Source organism: Artemia sp. Qi Xiang Cuo, chromosome 2 (assembly GCF_049724085.1).
Source record: "Artemia sp. Qi Xiang Cuo chromosome 2, ASM4972408v1, whole genome shotgun sequence".
Classification (NCBI taxonomy): domain Eukaryota; kingdom Metazoa; phylum Arthropoda; class Branchiopoda; order Anostraca; family Artemiidae; genus Artemia; species Artemia sp. Qi Xiang Cuo.
In genome coordinates this window covers 31,772,882-31,795,269 of record NC_142795.1, presented here as the reverse complement: position 1 = coordinate 31,795,269, position 22,388 = coordinate 31,772,882, and the positions used below count along the sequence as shown (strand labels likewise).

Here is a 22,388-nt window from a genome sequence, read left to right as displayed (position 1 = left end):
TGTAAACTAACCCAAATTGTATCGAAAATGTGAAACTTAGGATCGAGGCCCTATAATAAAATATCTTCTTCTAATAAAATATCTCAAGTTGAGGGACAATTTTTAGCCACCTTTTTATTAAAAGCTTTTATTTAAGTTCATGTGCTTATGTTTTTTTGTTTTTTTTTATTACAGGCTTCACGGCTCCATCACAAACGATGATTTTCCGCTAGTCCTGGTAGTTATCTCATTTTCTAACACTGAGGTACTTGTTATACCTTCTCTTGAACGCGTCAAGGGAAGGATTTTTTCGGGATTACCTCTGCCGGCAATATATTCCATGTGGCAACCGATCACCGGGCGAAACCCCTTTTCAGATATTCTTGGCAAAGAGTACCCTGCTCAAGGTAGTCCTAAAGAGCTGTACTTCGGTGAGTTGATCGCAAGGGCTTTACTTTATCAGGAACGAGCTTCGATAGTTCTTCCGATGGAGGGTTAGACAAGTACTTACAGATAACCGACATGGACGCCACATCGAAACGTTCCTGGATCAGCTGTGGGGTTTTACCTTTCGTGTTTCCAGAGGCTGCTGCACGCACTGCTCTATTTTGAATATGTTGGAGTGGAGCGATGTGGCTCCTTGGTGCACCAGCGAAAAGAGGACTTGCATATTCCATGACAGGTCTGATGCACGAAATGAAAAGTGGCAGAATAGAACCATCGGGGAGAAGACTTTTGCATCTTAGGATAACTCCTAATTTCTTGTTGCAAAAGGATATAATTTTACTGATTTACTCAGTCCATGAGATTTCCTAAGAAAAGTTAACTCCAAGTAAGCGCAGTGTATCAACTCGCGTTATTACCTCTCCTTTGAAGACGAAATCAGGATGAGCACTCATTTTACGCGTCTTAGAAATTAGGAACTCTTTCGTTTTCAATATGTTAGAACTTACTATTCTTGCACCTGCCCACACCTCAATTTTCACCAGGTCAGCCTGGACCTCCTTATGGGGTTCACTGGGATCTTTGTCATTTGCGATTGATGTTTTTATTGTTGTTCCATCCACAAAGTGGTGAGGTTTCCCTAGGTCGTTTATGAACACCAAGAAAAGAGTTGGCCCAAGAATACTTCCTTGTGGTATTCCTGATAAAACTGGGTGTTCTTTTGATCTGAAGTCATCGAGGACAACTTGCAACGATCGTTGACGAAGAAAGTCAGCAAGCACGTCAAATAGTCGATCATGATTTCCATAGGCTTTCAGTTTACGAAGAAGTCCCTTATGCCATTCATGATCAAAGACCGTTTTCTGCGAAAACCGTATTGCGTGTCTTCCAACAACAGATGTGACTCGAGGTATTGGTAAAGGGTCCTATTTAATGACGCTTTCATAAACTTTACCTACGCAGGACAGCAGACTTATTGGACGATATGATCCTACATTAGTAATGTCAGGCTCTGCCTTTGAAACAGGGACCACATGAGCAGTTTTCCAGGCTTTCAGGAATAATCGCGCTGCAAAGCATGCAAGAGGACCAGCAAGTTCAGGGGCACATCTTTTAAGGATGAGATTGGGAATCTTGTCAGGTCCTGAAGCTTTGGGGACATCCAGCTGGCTTAACGTTCTGAGCACCTTTCAAATAGTTATGTTAACACTGATGATTTAAGCATCTGTTCGTGGTGAAAAGGGGAGAGGGGAGATTCCGTACTAGTCCATTCGAGAGACTTTGTAAAAGGGATGTGCAAGAGCAACTTGATTTTCTTGGCCGGGTTGTATGCTTGTCAATTCCATATGACGCGTGGGACTAGCTATTGGCTTAGATGACGATAGAACTTATTTGACGACCCTCCGCCACCACTCTGCAGGGACACTTTTCAGTTTGTCTGGAAACTTGTGCCTGTAATGGGGTCTAGCTTGACTACAGCTTTAACAGACTCGTTTCGAGCGCTAATAAAATCAGCCTGTCCTTGTCGGATTCAGTTGAATGCCATTTCTTGTGAACCTTCTTTCTGGCCCTGACTGCCTTTTTACAACCAGCATTGAACCATGGGTTATCGCGAGATGAGACTTTTACTGTTTTTGAGGGGACGAATTGCTCAATAGCCTCTGTAATCGCTTTTTGTAAAGTGCCGCTGCTTTATGTGAGCCTTCTTTTAAGAATTTACTCCACGGCTAGGTCGATAAGAAGTTTTGCAGACTATCTAAGTCTGTGCGGGGATATTGCCTGATGATCTAATAGTTGCGTTACTGATGTTGGTATTTTAAGTTTTTCACAAACTTTAACTGCCATTAAACTGCTGACAAAAGGACAGCCTTCGACAGTGAAGGAATTCAAATTATCACTTAAAAATAGACAAATCCGGTATGATCCATGAGGGCCGATGTAAGTATCGAAGTTAACAAGCTTTTCTAGGCCATAAGACAGACTCGGGTCTAGCAGATCTACGCCCTCCGCATCAGTCGTACGACTTTTCAGCCAGGGGCCATGACGAATGTTGAAGTCTCCTTGGATTACTATACCTGATTTAGGGAACTTTTGCTTCAAAAATTCCAAGCTATGTTCCAGATGTGCGGTGATTTTCATCTTTGGTGGGTCATCGACTGTACCAGTAACAAACGATTTATTTGATAGTTTTACTTTAACCCAACGCATTTCCTTGTCAGTAAGGATAAACAGCGGCAAAAAAGGGATGTCATTTATGATGTAACTAGCAACACCACATCCACCAAAAGTCAAGTTTCTCAGGTTTTCGCGATCCAGCCTGAGCCAAGTGTAACCAGGAATATTAACGTCGTTGTCAATGACGTCAGAGTTTAGATTGGTCTGGGATGCAAACATGGCAGAAGGGGATACTTCATCCATCATGTGCTGTAGGTGATCCAACTTGGATCAGAGACCACCTACATTGCAGTTGGTAACAGTAAACGTATCCGTAAGATTTGTCTTGGGGCGTGCATTTGGTCGTCTACTTGAAGAAAGTCCGATACTAGCCTGTTTTTTCCGTTTGAAAACATGGTAAATACCGGCTGGACGGGTAGTTGGCCCAAACAGCGGACAAAAGAACTCCTAAGACATACTTTGCCTCATCAGATAAGGAGCGGTCATAAGACCTCATACTTAACCTCAGCAAAGGTGGTGGTGACCCCAATAGGGGCAGGAGTCGACACCTTGCGGTACCTACCACTCGCAAGCTCTGCGGGCAGGAACGCCAAACCCTGAGTGGTTTGCCGGAATATACCACCGCATACCCAAAATGCAGAGGCCGTTGTCCGAATCTGGATCTTCCGCCCATATTTCGCAGTTGTCCTCCTGAAGAGGATCCTCCCACGATGGTATCCTACAGTACCATACAATTTAACCCATTACTGGAAGAAGGTTTGTAACTAACGGGACATGTTCACACGCCGGTGACCCCTGCTCAGTGTGCATCAGAGGGGCCTTCTTCCTCCTCCACCTGTATCTACGGCCCCCGAGTGAGGGTACCCCAGTTTGAGTTTATGGACCCCCAGGGGCTAGGTCCCCCCTTTGGTCCGTGCCTCCCTTTATGGGAGGTATCCTACATATCTGTAGGACGTTCCCCTATCCATTACCTGGGGACGCGCTGAGTGGCCTGGAGAGGGCCCTACTGAGAAGGTGACTCAGTAGGTACTCAGGTCGAAGATCAAATTGTTTAACCAACAGTTTCACCGACTTTTCGTGGTCCAATGAGCTGAAATATTGCATACGTATTGATTTCCAACTTGAATGCACAAATAAATTATTGTCACTTAATATCAATCAGCTTACTCATTAATTTTAATTAACACTTTGTTTGCATACAGGCTTTTACATGTTACTTCCTTGATTCTGATCTGGTAGCTAATCCTATGGCTATTGGTTTTTAAGAGAGAAAGGAGTGGTCTTATGATGAAGGGTTTGAAGCAAGAAGTTCCTTTAATAGTTAAAAGTGTTGTCAGCGTAAGGTCTTTGAATAGCTATAAAAATTTGTGTCTCTGATGGAACTTGATTCCGCGATTTGCCAAAAATCTTCGTCGCCAAATGTGTCGAAAAGTAGAAAATTTTCTGCTACTCGGAAGAAAGGAATTTTTTAAGACTGAAAACGAAACTGTGATTTTAGTCATGGCGTAAACACTTCCTGGTAATGACTACCCAATGCTTTCAATTATAGTTTCTTTAAAATTCAAATTTTCTAGTAACTGGAGAAAGAGTTTTGTTTTTACTTTCGAATACATTTGGAGATAAAAGTATTTTTAAATCTAAATTTATATATTACTTATATTCGCGTAGTTTTCCATGGATTTTCAGATTCTTGGGTTTTCTCAATTAAAGCAACGTTTTTAGCTAAGTAAGGCCAATTAAACAGTAATGTCAAATTTTAAAACGTTTTACTCTTTTAATGAAAAGCTTTTACATGTGCAATAACCTAGAAGTGCCCATCCCACTTGGACCACTAGTCAATTGGGTAGTTTTCCCCTGAGATAGGCTAATGGACCACTAGCACGTTTCACCTTTGATATATGCTGTTTCTCAACACTAAGAGACATTATCTATAAAATTTACGCGCTAAAATTTTACCTGTCAGAAAAGTAATACATTACCCTAGTAGAATGTTTGTGTTTTATACTTTTATTTGGAAGAAAATTATGTTATCTTCTTTGAACTTCTTAGGAGTTACTACTGTTCTAAGTCGACTGCCTGAGGATCAAATAGAGGTGGTACTCTTTGAAGTATGTCGACCGCAAGTGGAACCGCTCAAAAGTCTAGTCAATCCAACACCAAATCCAGAAAAAGGGAAACCCTCGGATCCGGCTTTCTGGTTCGATCGGCTGGCAGCTGTTTTTAGGCATTTAAATATAAATACAAATGGAAATTCACACCCTTGTCAAGCTGTGATGATTCAGGTAGATCTAGGTTTCTTTTTACACTTATATCTCTTTTTTTTTGCACCTATGTCTGTGTGTGTGTGTATGTAGAGTTGTTTAGACTTAGGAGAGTAGACGGTTACAAGAAGTAGGGGTGCATGTATCTTGGTAATTACTTATGTTTCGTCATTTATAAGAGAAACAGAATGAAAAACAAGGGACATTAACCGAAGAAAAACAGGCTTATTTATGATGGAAATCACTTATTGTTTTATTCTTAAGAGCAAAACGGTAATTTAAATGTAAAATTGGTTAAATTTCTTTTGAGCAAGTCTTTCAGGTCCGGGTTTTGGCTCGACTTTTTTCGGGAAGATTTTTTACAGAAAAAAACGGTGAATTAAGTTGCTGTTTTTAGGGTCAAACCTATCTGTTTTATACATTTTTTATAGGAAGGTTCGCACCACATTAAATAGATAAATATTTAAATTAGTTTGTTAGTGTAAGTAAACATTGAAGATTTTTTCGTATCTTTAGCAAATGTTAGAATTGCTGTGAAAGCTGTTAAGAAAACCTACATATTTATAGACATATATGTATATATATATATATATATATATATATATATATATATATATATATATATATATATATATATATATAGAGTAGAATATTTTTATTTATAACACGTACATAAATAAATGTCACAAAACAGCGCACATGCCTGGTGGCATACATTAGCGCTGAAAATATTGCCAACGAAAATACACTGCCATTTTCTAACTAAATTTTACAACAACGAAAAAGAAAACCCTAATGAACAAAATGCTTAGCATGTCATAAGATATTTCTTCACCAGTCTTAGAAAATATCGCTTGTTGCTGCATTCTCGAACTGATGCAGGAATTGAGTTCCAGATTTTTGGGCCAATGTGACGGATGCTGAATCCCGCTCTCGATGTCGGGTGAATTTCGCACGAAAAGTCTGAACGATGCGTAGTAGGATAATTATGAAATTGAGAATTAGTTGAGAAAATGCCGGAGAAATTTACAGGTAAATTACTATATTGATAATCATGACAAATACTAGAGATAGAAATTAAATGAAGTTGGTCCAAAAAGAAAATTCCTGAAGTCCCATATAGGTGTCTAACTGAAGTTCTGCAATCAACATTAAAAAGAATCCTCATTGCTTTATTCTTAAGTATTTGGAGAGATTTAAAAACAAACGGAAAGGTAGATGCCCAAACCAAAACGCAATTGAGAAAATATGGGTGGACAAAAGAATAATAAATAGATTTTAGAATAGCTTTAGGAAAAAAGTGACAAGATACAGTTAGTAACGTACTTCCGAGGTTCTGGAAAAGAACTGATAGGTCCCGGTGAGAAGCAAAAATTACTACATCATCAGCAAACATTATAATTTTACAAAGAGGCAAAACTTCTGGCAAATCATTTATAAAAAGAATAAATAGAATAGGCCCAAGAACAGAGCCCTGAGGCACTCCGTAATTAATTGGAAAAGTTTCGGAACGGAGATCACGAGATTTATCAACACAATCAAGTCGTCTCCCAGAAAGGTAAGATGAAAAAAATTTAACAGCTTGTGTTGAAAACCCATAAGACTTTAGTTTAAAAAGAAGCAACGAATGATTTACGGTGTCAAACACCTTTGCGACATCAAAAAAAATCGCCAACGCGTGTTGACCATCATCTAGTGAATCATTAATATTTAGTAAAAGCTCATGAATTGCCAGTTCAGTTGACTTTCCTTTTATAAAACCATATTGAGACGTGTGTAAAATCTTACTATCAAATAAATATTTTTGTAATTGACTATTTCCAAGTTTTTCCAAAATTTTTCTGAAAATCGAAAGTAGAGAAATGCCTCTATAATCTGAAGGGTTAGTTGAACTCCCAGCTCTAGGTAATGCTATAACAATTGATTTTTTTAAAAGCTCAGGAAAAACCCCATGCATAAGTGATAGATTAAAAATATGTGCCAGCAAAGGTGAAATGCTTGACGCTATTTGCTTTACGGTTTGAGCCGAAAATCCAAATTCGTCCTTAGAAAAACTCCGTTTAAGCTTCAGAATAACTTTTTCAATCTCATGAGGCTTAATCTCAGAAAAAGAAAACGAATTTTCCGCATGTTTCTCATTAACTGGAACAGAAGGGGAATTCAGTTGCATATTCATAGTTGATGCAAGTCTAGAACCAGTATTACTGAAATAATCTCCAAAAGCATTTAAAATTTCATTGGACTCTGTAAAATTTTCTCCATTTAAAACAAGGCAATTGACACTAGTATTCTTACGACTATGAGGACATATCTATTCATTTATCAATTGCCATGTTTTTCTGATATCCAATTTAAACTCCAAAATTTTCACTTTATGATTTTTAAAATACTAAGTTATTATATTTGATTTTTAATTTTTCATAAAACCAATTATTTATTAACATGGCTCGGGTTTCTGTTAATTAAAATAAATCTTGCATTTTTTATTTTTATGTTTGAACGATGTTAAAATACTTTCAGTAATCCATGGGTCAAATTTCTGCGCAAACTTTCCATGCGAAACTCGTGTTGAAGAAGCCCGATCCCGCAGACGCATCATTTGATCAATAAAATCTGAAAACGCAGATTTTGAAAACGATACATATATATATATATATATATATATATATATATATATATATATATATATATATATATATATATATATATATATATATATATATATAGTATAATTTACTTAATTAACGCAAGTTTGCGTTTGTTAAACTTGCTCCTAACGCAAGTTTATCGGATAAACCTATTTTGCGACCCCCCTAAAGAAAATCATGGATCCACCACTCCCCCCCCCCCCATGCCCATCATTTCCCCAAACACTTCCAATCAAAATTCTGAGAGAGCCATTTTGTTCAATATACTTGAAAGTCTGGAAATTGTGTCTTTGAGGATAACAAATCCCCCCAGCCCTTAGGAAAAGGGCTGTAAGCAAGGCCTGGGGACATATAAGGTATCAGACACTCTAGTGCTCTTTTTAAGGGTCAAAGTGATTGTAGGGCAGCTACAATGTTAGAAAGCTGTTAAGAAATCTCTATTCATTTCTCTAATTTGAAAAGAAGTTTCTTATTCCTCGGGGCTGCGTAGCGACAAGTTATTCGATAAAACAAAAGTGATTTAATCAGATTCCAGGTATTCCTTTGGTTGCATAGCCTCAGGTCCTTAATATTCGTAACCCACTTTCAGTAACCTCTTTTAGGCACTTGCGCATGGGAAAGGGGTAGAAAGAGGTTAATCTTTACGATTATTTCGCTATATCTCTAAAGTTGGAATATAATATACCTGTCTCTTGCATTTTCTTTACCTCCTACCCCTTCCCTGAAGTGAATTCATACGTACATGATCATTGCATGGTCTATTTACCTTAATAGTTCTGTCGTAATGAAAGAAAGTTCCTAATGATTTGTATATTTTTTAAGCAGACATAAAACCAGTAGCTTGAGTTATTAGTAACAGAAAAAAAACAGACGAAAATGATTTTCGCTTGATGCAAAATCTGAGTTTTTCGTATTTAGCAAAAATACTTTAATAGTCTATGGTTTGAATTTTAATCAAGCAGTAGGGCAGACTTTTATTTTTATTTATCTGTTTTAGTTTTTTTTTGTTAAGAGAATGTTTTTATAGTATATTAAGGTGGTAGAGTTTCGTTCTGCTGTTGGAGGGAATGGCCCTTTGTGGCCTGATTCATACTTAATATTTTCCACCTAATGATATTTTGAAAATTTTCTTTTAGAAGATTATTGTAATCAGTGTCTATGCCATTTAGAGGGATAAACATTGGTTAAATCCGGTTTATCTGAAAGGGAATGCACCATAGGTATTCCTTAAGCTGAAAACTGAGACTTTCAATAAAGGAAAACACTTGACAGAGTAAATAAGTGGGTGGGTACTTCGCACATAGTATCTTTGTACATAGTTTTGTTTTACATTGTGCATAGTTTTTTTTTTTGTAAACTTTCCGTTAAATGACTTTTTTTTTGTCAGTAAACACAGTCAGATTGGCGATTTTGGCGTTATTCTCTTCATCCAGTCCCAAGCCTGGAAAAGGAGGAGAGTTCGACAGGAGGCTTGCAACTTATCTTCATAAAACTTAAATTGCAAGTGAAAAATCTAAAATAATTGACAAACAATTGAAAAAAAAGGTACTAGGCGTGATAAGCTTCAGCACTTGAACTAGAAAATATCTGAGGCTGAAGATACTGCTAAAAAAAGGAGACAGCCACACCTTATACAAGATTACAAAAGCAATTGTTGGTAAGAAATCCAACCCGTAAGTACCAATCCGAAAATCTAGTAACAAACCCAGAAACTGTTAAGGAAGTGTAAGCTCTACAATTTGTGAAAATTCTTAACCGTCCACTCCCAATTGAACAACTTAGGATCAAACCAGAACCACTGTCCTCGCTTGACATTAGTTCTGATCCGACTACAGTGGAAGAAACACTTAAAGCTTCAAGAAAGAATAAAACACTCAAAGCTACCTGAAAAGTCATGAAGCACCTAGTGAAAACAGAATCATAGCTGAAACGTTAAATATTCTGTGTAATATTTGAGGTCCAAAAGGTTTGATCTCTTAACAATTCTGAGGTCCTTTGAGAAGGTTCAATTAGATCTTTTTAAGTCAAAAATGTCACGGATGGATCATGTAAATAATTGTACTAAGAAGGCAAATATAGCGTTGCGTAATCTAGTTACAATACGGCGATTCGGTTTTAGTCGTTTTTCACTATTGAATTTTTATAAACTGTACATTTGGAGTATTTTAGAGTATGCTCCAGGGTAAGTAAAGAGCAAAGAAATGAACTTGAGAATGTGTAGAAACGGGCTACCCGTGTGATATTAGGTCCGGAATTCATGAACATCCTTAAAATCCTAGGCCTAGAAAGACTTAATGCCAGGCGACACCAGCTTACAATGGCCTTTGGACAGGAGCGTTTGGAGTCAAGCAGGCATCGAGGTTTGCTCCCTGAACCGGCACGAACAGGGTGTAATACAAGGCACCAGAACAAACTGGAGCCTTGTAATCCCGCGGTTACCAACCGATACAGATTGTCTTTTCGACAATATTTTGTGTCTCATTTTAATAAGTAAGTGACAAGGAAGAGTGAAATTTAAATTCTATTTTGAGTTTCATTTAATTCATGTTATTTGACATAATAAATTCGTATCGTATCGTAGATGAACACTTTTCAAAAAGATGATGTATCTGTATGTGACAATTGGCGTGGGATAAGCGTACTCTATACCTGGAAAGCTACTTTCACACATTTTTCTCAAACGTATCCAGTCAAAATTGAATGATGCACTTAGAGATGAACAACATGGCCTCAGACCTAACCTTGTCTTCACTCTTCGAGTACTCACTGAAGGATCCTATGAATTATGGTCCAAACTTTGCATGAATTCCTTTTATTTTGAATAGGTATTCGACTCGCTCAATAGAGAAAGCTTTTGGAAGCTACTTTCCCATTATGGTATGCCATCAAAGATAATCATCATAATTTCCGCTGTTCTTCTGACACCCAAAGCTTGTGTTCATACACGTGAAGGTCTAATACAACGCTTCAGGGTTCTTTCAAAACTTAAGCAAAGCTGCGTCTTATCGCCGTTGCTGTTCATCATAGTAATTGACTTTATATTGAGAAATACAACCGCTCATAGTGTCGGTGTGAATACAGAAGAAATTATTTGTGGCCTCGACTTTGCTGCTGACGTCACAACTCTGAAGAATTGCATGTAATACCTCCAATGACTCCTTGATGAGTCAATACGGAGGTGAATCACATAGGGCTTAAAATTAGAGTCAGTAAAACTAAACGCATGGTGACTTCAAAACTCCTCACATCAGATCAAGAGCAGTAAAAGCAAGTTGGAACAAGTGGTCAAATTTGAATTCTTAGGAAGCATAATTTAAACTATGGCTCATTGCAGAAAGAAGTAGCGTCCTGTATGGGCTAAGCAAGTGGAGAGAATCTGGCAATCGAACGGTTTCACACTTCGTAGCACACTTAGACTCCTAATAGTAATGTTGTGTTAATTCGGACGTACGCTTCCGAATTACGGTACATTAATGCAGAACAAGAGCGTCGAATCCTGGCCTTTGAAACATACATGGCTCCGAAGAATTCTGAACAGACAATGGATAGACCGAGTCTAGAACGTAGAGATCCGAAAAATAGCCAACCAGCCTCTTGTTAGTAATATCGTTCGTCAGTGTCGATTGTAGTGTCAGGGTCATCTCTTGTGAATGGGGGGACTATAGAACTCCCAAGTCAACCTTTCACTGGCATCCTACAGGATCGAGTAGAAGAGGTCGTTCCATGAACACCCTACGCCGCACATACCAATCAGATGTGCGCTTTCTTAACAAGTTTCTGCAACCCGAGTGGGGAAGATGTACTGGCGACATTAAAATATCGTAAAGATTGGAGACTCCTTGTCGATGCCCTATGTGCTTCTGGAGGCAGAGAAGGATCTAAGGTCTATGTTCTAAAGTCAGATATATATCGAAGGGGTGAGGGTCTACAAGCAAAGTCCCTCTACTTCCGAATGTGTTTTAAATTGTATGACCATTTGTTCGCTTTCTACAAATCCTCCCCTCATCCCTCCAGAACAAGTTTGAGCGTTCGTACCTAACTCATGTGTTCATACTGATATATTTCCATTGCTAATCTATATAATATGTAATTCCAATAATCTGCAGAATGAATTTTAACGTACAGGCCTAGCATATATTATGTCTACTGACATAGTTCTGTTGATAAAATTTATACAGTAAGCTAGACAAAAACCTGAGCTTTTGGCTAGCAAAGGGCCATCGTATGCATCCGCTTGATTGAGCCTTCAGCCCGTGCACGCTTGTTATATAGGCGTCACATTTCATTCGCTTCGGCCTTTGGCTCTAGCATGCTTGTAATTTTTCCTTGGGCATTATCTTCCAATTTTAACCTTTCTGTTTGTGAAATGTTTTTTTCTGACTCCAGGGAATTCCCAACTCGTCTTGGCATAAATGACTAAAGTAACAAAACTAAACACTCCTTAATTGCTCTTTTCTATAAACAAATTCCTAAACATTCGTCACTAGCTAAATGGAACCTATTTTGGATAATGAGACAAAGACTCGTTTATCTATTTGCTAACTAATAAAACTGGAGACACCCATCATGATTCTGTATGAAACTGATTATTAAAGAGATAGCCAAGTATCATATAGGATAATTCCAAGGACCAGAAACTCTAAGTGGCTAATTTCGCTGGAATGAACCGTTACAGTTTTTCTTTTTTTAGTTGTTTTTACATCTTTGTAATTCCTTCCAGATTTGGCCAATATTTTCAGAAGTCCTTCATAGGTATGAAAGCAATCAAAGGATATGTGAGCGTTTGAGTAGATGCTTGCGGTTTGGTCTCAGGTCTCTTGGACGTTTCTCTTCTCCTGTTATTGGCTCAATTGTAAAAGAGGTATGAACTTTTGGAAATCAAAAGTATATCTTCGAATAATCATTATAGTTTATTGTATAAATTTTCGTTAAGAATTTTAGTCAGATAAATTGCTTTTATTTTAATATCTTTTTTTTCTTGGAAAATTCACCAAAGCCAATTGTTAATTCGGCTTTAGTTTTAGCAAATTTGGTGCTTATGGTCAGCGTGAGAAAATTTGATTGACCTCTTCAAAACTAGACTCATGTCAAGCTAACTTTCTGGAAAGTCAATTATTTTTTACCTCAATTCTAGTAATTTTTTTTACATATAAAATACACTATGTATGGTAATTTTGTGGAGGTACTTTCACCGGTGTGATCTATTTTCCACTCAAGATGAATGTTAGGGGCTAGACAGTAGTAGCCTTTTCCTTTGGCGGTCTAATAAATATGAACGTTCAGCCTTTCCTTTTTAAAGAAAAAGTGAATGTTTTCTTACCAATTATTCAAAATTGTTGAACATGGGCGTTCAAAGAAAAAAAGCTTTTCCTTGAGCGTTCTAATAACCGAACGTTCAGCCCTCGCTTTTTAAAGAAAAACCGGTTGCCAATTACTTGAAACTGTTGAGAATTCTACGAAAAAAGCTTTTTTTTAGTGTTCTCTTTAAAAAAAAAAAAGGTAGCGTTTCCTTGCCACATATTTAAAATTGTTGAGCGTGGACGGTCAAAAAAAAGGTATTTCTTGAGCGTTTTATAAGGTGTGAACGTTTCGCCAAAAAGGTAGTGTTTTCTTGCCAGTTATTTGAAATTGTTGAGCATGGGCACGCAAAATCCAGGTAAACCGAGGTAAGATCTAGTGAGTCTAACATTTATGTAGTAAGTATCAACACTTGTTTACTATTGAATACATTCAGCTTAATGTAACTCTTTCAGTTAAAAAATAAGCGTTCTGAATGACAAAACCAAAAATGAGTGCTGAGAAAAGATTTCGACACCACAAGCTGCTATAAAATATGGCTGTATTACTAAAATGTCACCATATTATTCTTGATCATATTGATTCTTTTTTTTTCTTTATATGCTTACCCTGGTTTATGACTTTTTTATTGTTTATAATTTTACTATAAAGTGCTGTTTTTACAGTGGGTAATCGGAAGAAAGCATAATTTTATTAAGTTTTGTAATAAGAAATAAAAAAATTTAGAATTCTTTCTTAATATAGAATGTGTAATGTGACTTGTAACGCTAATCTTGAAGATGGGGGCTGGTAATATTTAATTCGCACGAGACTGGGATTCGTCGGGTTGAATTAACTGGAATGAAATCGTTTGCAAAGTGGTTAGCTGTCTGAAAGTCAGGTAATACTTAGAATAAACATTTCGCATGTTTGATTTTGGAATATTATGATCTATACGAAATAAGCGAAAGGTTTGAATTCATAATTTTCTGTCATTACAGGTGTAATTTCTGAAGCTACTTACCTTAATTCAAGATCATGAGTTTTTTTCAGATAACTGAAGTGTATGCAAGACACCAGCATTCGTGTTTTCTGTATCTTGGCTCTATTCTTGTGGATGAGTATGCCGGTGATAAAAGTTGTGCACAAGGCTTTCTCACTATGCTTGAATCATTCCTTGGACCAGCATATGCCCTACTCCAAAAAGAAAATGGATTAAGGGACAATCCCGATACTGTTGATGACCTATTCAGGTTATGTACAAGGCAAGGGACCCTTCTTTTCCCAATTTATACTTGTTAGCAAAAATCTTACCACCTTAAAATTGGCAGTTTAGATATTAGAAAAAGGAACTCAAAAACAGATGATTTGTATTTTGTAAACAATTAGGGGAGGGAAACCCCAACAATGTTGAACTTCTGTTTCGTATCTCTGGTCATAATGGAACCTCGAGTACTTGGAAACTTGTTTTTGTTTTTTGAGCATTGTCTAGAAACGTTCAAACAAGTATATTCTATAATTAATTCAAATTTGAGAAGTTAATGTGTTAACGTAGTTCTTAAGTTCTTCGTTAATGTATTCGTTATTGCAGGTCCCTTTTGTATGTTTTTGTTTACTGCAAAACGCAGGTCAGACAGTTGGCTACTATTACTTGTGAAAAGAAACTATTTTTTCCGATATTGTAGACCTTGGGGAAAATTGTCCCTACTTTTTTGTATTTTTCAAAGACAAGAGGCACTAGAGAAAACCTAAACTTTGGTATGATTTGATGTGACTGTGGTGGGATTCGATGTCACTAGTTAAAATAGTTGTATACCGTGGGGCTTAGTCACAAAAATGCGGGTCAATAAACCCAGTTTCGGGTTGTCATTAGTTCAATGAAGTCGTTACTCATATCTTAACAACATAGATTTTGGGTTGTAAGTTATCTTAAGTCATTGTTATACAAGGTTTATTTGAGTCATAAGGTCAGTTGGTTCCTATGTTTCCCATTTAAGTCTAAAAATGATGTTTCAAGCAACTGTAGCTTTTGGTAAGGAAGATATTACGAAAGTCAATGCAATCCCTTAATATCTATCTTATTCACTTGATAATTTTGGATCGCATCCAAGTAAGGTTTCAATCAGGGATACGGTCGAGGGACTTGAAACTTGAATGTAAATATCCAACGCTAAGCACAGCATTATATCAGGATTGTTTAGTTTTAAAAAAAGCTCTTAAAAAGACAAAAATTGAGAAGAGCAGCTTTTCACAAACTCAGAAAATGTTTGGAATACATGAATAAAACTTTCTGGCATACGGCCTAAATTGGGCTTGGAAATGTGTTAAGATCACAACTCTATCCAGGGGCGTCCTGAGGTTCATTTTATTGGGGGGGGGGGGCGATCTTCGTAATTATACCGAATCGCTACCTGATTTATGCCAAATTTTCTGCAGAAATCAAGAATTTTGCTAAATTTCAGCTTATTTTGCAAAATTTCTGCCGAAATTGTTGCCTTTGGCGAAATTATTTACCAAATGCCAACAAAGTTAGGGGGCGGCGTGCCCCCCCCCCCCACCCTCGGGACGTCCCTGCCTCTACCCCCTCTAATGGTAAGACTGCACTGCAGTGCAAAAATAATTCTAAGATACACAAGAAAAACAAAATTGTAAAAACATAATACCATACAAATGAAGGATCGCAGCATCATACAAACTAAAATTTATCGGTGTAATAAATAACCTAAGAAATGACCTCATCTCCGACTACTACTACTGCTCCTTAAACTCACTGCAGCACAAGGGTGCCTGAGGCTAAAAATACCACACATGCTCCTCCTCCACCTAAATCTATTCAAAGCTTGATTTTTCATCCCCTCCCGTGAAGTTTCAATTCACTTTTAATTCTTCTCTATGACTTTTTCTCGTCCCATTCGAAAAGACCTGCTTTTTGTTTGGCCCAAGGTGGAAGGTCCAGAAGCACAAATCTCAGAAAGATCTGCTTTTCGTTTGGCCCCAGGCGGGTGGCCAAGAAACACAAATCTGTCATCTTTCATCGGTAAAACATGGCCTAGCCATTTTAACCTTTTTTGCATTATAATCCTAGAAGGTGGCTACTTAACATCAGTCACGAGTACTGAACACTACCCTGTGACAATTGCGCTTGAAAAAATTTAATTATTCTTCCTCGCCTTTTGGAGCGCCCGCGCTTCCGAGCCTTAATTGACCATTTTCATTACGATGACGTCCTCATATTCTAATCTGAGTTCGCAGAAGCTTTCTTCATTTGTGAAAATATCCCTGTGTCTTGGCTTTTCTACTTTATACATCTTCTCTGCATTTCATCTTAACTAATAATACTAACCGGGTATGTGAAGCTATTCACTAGATCGAGTTTATTGTTGCCTTACCTCACCTTTTCGTCCTCATGTATTCCTAGCCTAAGTGACGTAGCGTTCTTGAAGTTAGTTTTAAGAACTATTCTCGCGCACTGAAATCTCAAAACCTTCCAAAATTCTTTCATTTTGGTAACTTTTTTATCTTTGACATTCAAATCATCTGGATAATCCAAGTCTTGGAGAACTTTATCTTCCCAGTTGATTCCATGTCCTACCATAGCCTTTACCGTGCTCCTTAGGGCGAAGTCCAGCGAAATAATCCGTGTAAACAGAATTAGAAAACAACCCTCTTTAACTCTTGATTTCACACTTAACCAACTGCTAACCTCACTTCATTCCTTAACCGCAGCAATATTATTCTCCTATGTAGTACCAATCACATTAGTGTATTTATCTTGCATGCCATATAAGGACAGGACCTTTAATAAAGCCTTTCTATCAACTCAATCAAATGACTGTTCATAATTTATGAAACTGAGGACTAAAGAGATCTGATGATTCAGACACTTTTCAGTTCTAGTGTGAAAATCTAAGTGTGAAACTCCTATTCACTTTTAGATTCTATTCACTTCTTTTCAGTCTAGCTATTTGGTTCATCATAATTGAAAGGTTCAATAAATATGCATGTGGGGATGACAAGATCCCCCAGAGCCCTAAGGGAAGGGCGCAAGTTTTGTAATTTGTCTATTGCCTACAGATAGGCCTAGTATTTGGTATTGGGAAACATACGGACATTTTGGAGAGTTCTAGTCCTTTTTCCATAAGTCAAAAGTGATTGGAGACCAACCAGTTCCTGTCCTAAAACTGTTTTTGATATCTGGTTATTTTGTTACCCCTTAGGATATCTTATCGACGTTTTGAGGTACCTATTTTGTACTTTCTCTTTTGCTGCTCAATTTCGGGCATGGTGGAATTTTCCGTTGGAGGATTTTCCGCGGGAGGGGGGGGCGAAACACTTAGGCTCAGTCTCTGCAGTCTACTGAAAAAAAAAAGCATAAATACTTAAATCTACGCCCAGTATCCCTGGTATATTCATCCTTTATGTTTCCAATACATTTTCTAAATTAAACGTAACAGATAAAAACCTCGTTTTCGTTTTCTCATAATTCTTTTATCCATCATACATAAAAAGTAACCAAATGATCAAAACCTATTGAAAATACTTCCGAAACCAAATCAATAAACTTAGAAAAGAAATATTCATTACTTGAAGATTGTCGCTTGCTTATGATTGTTTCCATAGCAATGAGTGGGGATTATACTTCATTTCCCTTAGTAACTACTGTGGTTCCCAACTAGTCCTAATCAATTATTTTTCTGGGATTCTTAACATAACCTACAATGACAGTAAACAACTAGAATAGTTAGTGAAATTGTTTATGATTCCTTAGGAAACAATTGGAAAGCCATGATTCGTTTTTTTTTCCTGTTTTCCCCTCGTTTGTCTGAACACTACTACTACTGATAACTCACCGCAGCACCAAGCTGCCCGAGGCCAACACATCTACGCATGCTCCTCCTCCATCCCAATCTATTCAAACCCTCCCTCCTTACACCCTCCTATGAAGTTCCCATTTCCCTTAAGTCTTTCTTTGTGATATCCTCCACCCCATCCACGGACGACCTGCTTTCTGGTGAGCCATAAACGGTTGGTCGAAAAGGACAATTTTTGGCAATCTGTCCTTCATCCACAGAACGTGCCCTAGCCATCTTAACCTTTCTCTCATTATTGCCCTAGAAAGCGGTGTTGAACCACACTCTCCGCACAGCCTACTGTTTGAAATATGGTCAGTCAGTCGGGTACCCAAAACAATCCGTACGCAATTTCTATGGAAAACATCTAGCAAATCTTCTTCCGCTTTTCGGAGCGCCCATGTTTCAGAAAAAATATTTGACCACTGTCATTACTGTAGCTTCCAATATTCTAATCTTGGTTCGCAAACATATCTTCCTGTTCTTCCAAACTTTTTCCAATTGTAAAAAAAGACCATAAGCTTTGGATATTCTACTTTTAACATCTTCATTACTCCCAACGTCTTTACTGATAATACTACCAAGCAGGGGAGTCGTTTGGGGGCGGCAATGGGGGGGGGGGGGGAGTTGCCCCCCCCCCAATAATGTGGATAAAAAAATATTATACACCACATGCCCTTTGACTATCCAGATATGGACCCCTCTTGCCCCCCCCCCCCCCGATAAAATGCTGGAGATTTGCCCCTGCTACCAAGGTAATTAAAGCTGTCCTTGATCGATCTTTTAGATACCCAACGTCACCTTTTCATATTCACTTATTTCTAGGCTTAGCGACTTAGTACTCTTAACGTTAATTTTCAAACATATTCTAGCACCATGAAAGTTTATTCATTTTGCTCACACTATCATCTAGTATGCTTAAATCATCAGCATAATCTAAGTCCAGGAAAGTTTTTCTTCCCCATTTGATTCCGTGTTCTCCCATTGCCTTTCCTGTACTCCTTGAGACAGAGTCCATCAAAATGATCCATATAAAGGGGGATATACAACCCAGCTTAACTCCAGATTTAATATGAAACCAGATGCTAACCTTGTTTCCTACCTTAACTGCAGCAGTGTTATTCTCGTACATAGCACTAATCACTTTAAGGTGTTGGTCTGGTATACCATACAAGGATAAGACCTTTGCTAAGGTTATTCTATCAACTGAATCGAACTCTTGATCATAATGTATAAAATTGAGGACTAACGATGTTTAATAACTTAGGCACTTCTCAACACATCCTCTATCCTTTCTAAAACCGCACTGTTCTTCTCTTAAAAATTTGTCTACAGCATCTTTAAGTCTAAAAAGTATCATCATTCTAAGTAGTTTGCTATCTACGGAAACCAGGCTAATGCCTCTATAATTACGATATTCATCCTTATCACCTTTTTTGTACAGGGATTAGTTAGGGTTTTCCTAAAATCACTAGGTACTTCTCCTTTTTCAAAATCATATTCATAATCTTCAGTAACTTATTTCTAGCCTCGTAGCCACCATATTTAAGAAACTCATTTAGCTCAATATCCGCACCTGTGGTCTTATTATTTTTTAATCCTTTTAGTACTTACAATAATTCTTCCTCAAAAAATAATTATTCCTTCACATCCAAAGTGTCACAAACTTTTTCATTTTTTTCCATATCTTTTCCTGTAACTCTGTCCTGGTTTATCACATTCTCAAAATGTTCTGCACATCTCTCTCTTTATCTCTTTCCTTATCACTAATTGTGGCCCCGTTCCTATCTTTAACTGGGACAAATCCAGGTCGACTATTCCCTCTCAATTTATTAACAAGCCAGTACAATATTTTACTATTATGCCGTCTAGCAGCATCTTTCAGATCCTCGGCAATTTTATCCATGATCTCCACTTTACACCTCATTTTAGTTCATATTTTAACGCTTTCTCCACTTTCTTTACATCCTCTTATTATCACATTATCTATCACTCAGATAAATCTTGTACAAGTCCCTTCTCCTCTCTATTAAACATAGAGCCTTTCCACTAATATTACTAGCTGTATTTCTAACTTGCTTCCTTAAGACACCATCAACAACTTCACAAATTATTTTCATAAAATTATTCCATCCACCTTCTACATTGTCAAATTTTAAACTCTTTAGTTTAGTATTCAACTGTTCCTGGAAAGTTTCTCTCAAATTCTCGTCCTGGAGTCTACCAACGTCATAGCTTCTCGGAAGGTAGTTACCCTTCCGAAATTTCAGCTTTAAATTAACCCTAGACACTACTAGATGGCGATCTTTACTTTTAACATCGATAACAGCACTCCTATATACCCTAGTATATTATATTGGTTCAACCAATCTTCGGTTTACAATAACATAATCAATAAGGTTAACTGTCTTACCATCACGTGAATACCATGTTAACGTTTGGGCTATTTTATGGCCAAATACTGTTTATAACTAGATCGTTATTCTTTCAAAATTGCAGCAGTCTGTAGCCATTACTGTTATCTTTTCCTACACCAAATTTACCTTTAGTGGAGGAAAAATACGGTTTGACCTCGGGGAAATTGCAACAGAATTTTTTTTCACACCAAAATGTTCAGAAAAATTAGCTTAATCACACACAAAAAATCCCCCCGAATCCCTCTTGCAGAATTACCCAAAATCCCCCTTGAAGGGGGGAAATCAGAATTTCTATTTGGACGTATTTTTGGGTTTAAGTGGTCGTTTTCTATCAAATCAAGCATGAAGAATCCGAATCCGACGTCAGAAATCAAGTTTTCCGTAACCCAGTATCAATTTTCACCTTCACGGAACGGGGGGGGGGGGTAAAGTAAGCAGATAAGTATTGTTCAGAGTCCGGCGGCTGAAGGATCATTTTAGATCAAAAAAATTAATATATTTCCAAAAATTATGTCAAAAATCAGTTTTTTTTTACTATTTACCTCGTTTTCGCCTTTCCGGTGCCTGTAATATGAGGAGTTGTTAAGTATAATATCTTGAAAAACCACTTCTTTAATCGAGATCAAAACTTCAGATCAATCAGTTATAAAAGAAAAACGTTTAGAACTCAGGTAAATTAATCACAAGAACATTTATTTTAAAGCACAACCTAAAGCTAATTCTTCTTCCTGCTCGTCTTCGTTATCATCCTCATCCTGTCTTACTGCAGCGTTAGTGCATAACGCCCCTTTACATTCCCCTCAGGTAAAGCTGCAGGGCAAACCGTTCCGACGTTAGCTGCATCTGAGTGACTCGCACCCGCTGGTGCACTGGCACCACACCATCTTCAGTAGGCTCTCCGGTGTTGGTGAAGCATCTGTCATAATGGGAAGATACATTTTCTGTGACGAAGAGAGGCGCCAACCCCACTATTCGGGCTTTAGCGAATTTGACGTGTCTTGCCACTTCATTATTTGAAAATAGCACCTGAAAAAGGGATACTTTGCGACTGCCAAAGTTGGTTGAAGCCGTTCTGCTCGAACAACAGCATTTGCACTTACAACTCACATTGTGAATGGTCACACCCGGACGTCCTTCAGGGTCTTTTCATTGCTTTTCCCTTTGCATATGCGGAGCAAAGCTTTCTCTCCAGCTTCGACAATCTTCTGGTGGTTGGATCTTGGTGTCATGAAGATCTTGCAAGCATTCTGAAAAATACCATCTTTAAGTGACAAGGAAACCACTGCTGGTTTCCCTACACCGTGAAGTCTGGATGTTGAATAGCAGCGAGACATTGCGTGGCAAACGAGTAGATTTTCAACTGCTTCGGTTCCTAAGTTTGTTCTTGATCCTTTTTATGTCATACACTCATCCATTATTTTCATGATTTTCTGTCTGTATAAAGATATCACATTCATCAAGCTTGGCGTGGTACAGCAGAAGGACTAATAGGTCGGTATCATTCCCAATCAAAGTGGTCCATGAAGTATCAGCACAACTGATTCAATTTTGTATAGCTAAGACATCGGCATCATCCTGAGTATATAGAACTTTGCATCCTGAGTTCGCCAGCCTCTCAGTAAGTAGGTCGGTGAAGCGTTTTTTATTTTGGGATTTCTCAGAAATTCCTCCTTACTTTTCACGATCTTCATGTTAGGAGAGAATTCAATCTTTGCACATGACAAACCTTTGGTTCTCTTCAGCTGTGTGCAATTTTTCGTCGTCGGTGTATCAGTGTAAGAGTCAAAACTACCGCTGCTTGGCCGAAATGTCTTGTGACATAATCTACGTAAGATCCTGCCACCTCAGAATATGTGGATACGGCAGTCCACGGGATTTTATGGACTAGCCAGCCACTGTCCAAAACTCTGGGAGGATGGCAATGTCATTCGACCCTTAAGTCCCTCAGTTTTCATCAGTGCATTTTTTAGAGAGGCTTAGTCGGCTGTCCTCATCACCTCGAACGAACTAAAGAGCGATGGTGGAAAAGTACAGAGCTCGAACAACAGAACCTCATTCAAGTCAGAACCACTGTTGCTAGCCACTGCAGCTAGGCGTTGAAAGATTAGAGCAGGGTCGACCATTACCCTCTCGCTATTTATCACCACAGATGACTTCTCAGCCATATTTACAGCTTTCTCCTTTCTCCTGAAAACATATTTGTCAATGTCTTTCGCTTCCATATCCTTCAAAATCGTTCTCCCAGATTTGGCATCGTCTGCGTTTACAGATGATGAAGCGCGGACACCAATAACGTTCAACAGCTGTGATTCCTGCCTGGAGGGTTCTAGGGGCTCA

At 38.0% G+C, this 22,388-nt stretch overlaps 1 protein-coding gene across 1 annotated transcript in view; it reads left to right on the top strand.

Annotated features, from left to right (window-relative positions):
• Tnpo-SR (transportin 3) overlaps nt 1-22,388 on the top strand; it is a 118,463-nt gene that overhangs the window by 63,417 nt on the left and 32,658 nt on the right. The window contains exons 11-13 of the mRNA XM_089108080.1: nt 4,648-4,880; nt 12,228-12,368; nt 13,838-14,049. Coding sequence (XP_088964206.1) covers nt 4,648-4,880; nt 12,228-12,368; nt 13,838-14,049 — 586 coding nt within the window. The remainder of the gene's footprint in view (nt 1-4,647; nt 4,881-12,227; nt 12,369-13,837; nt 14,050-22,388) is intronic.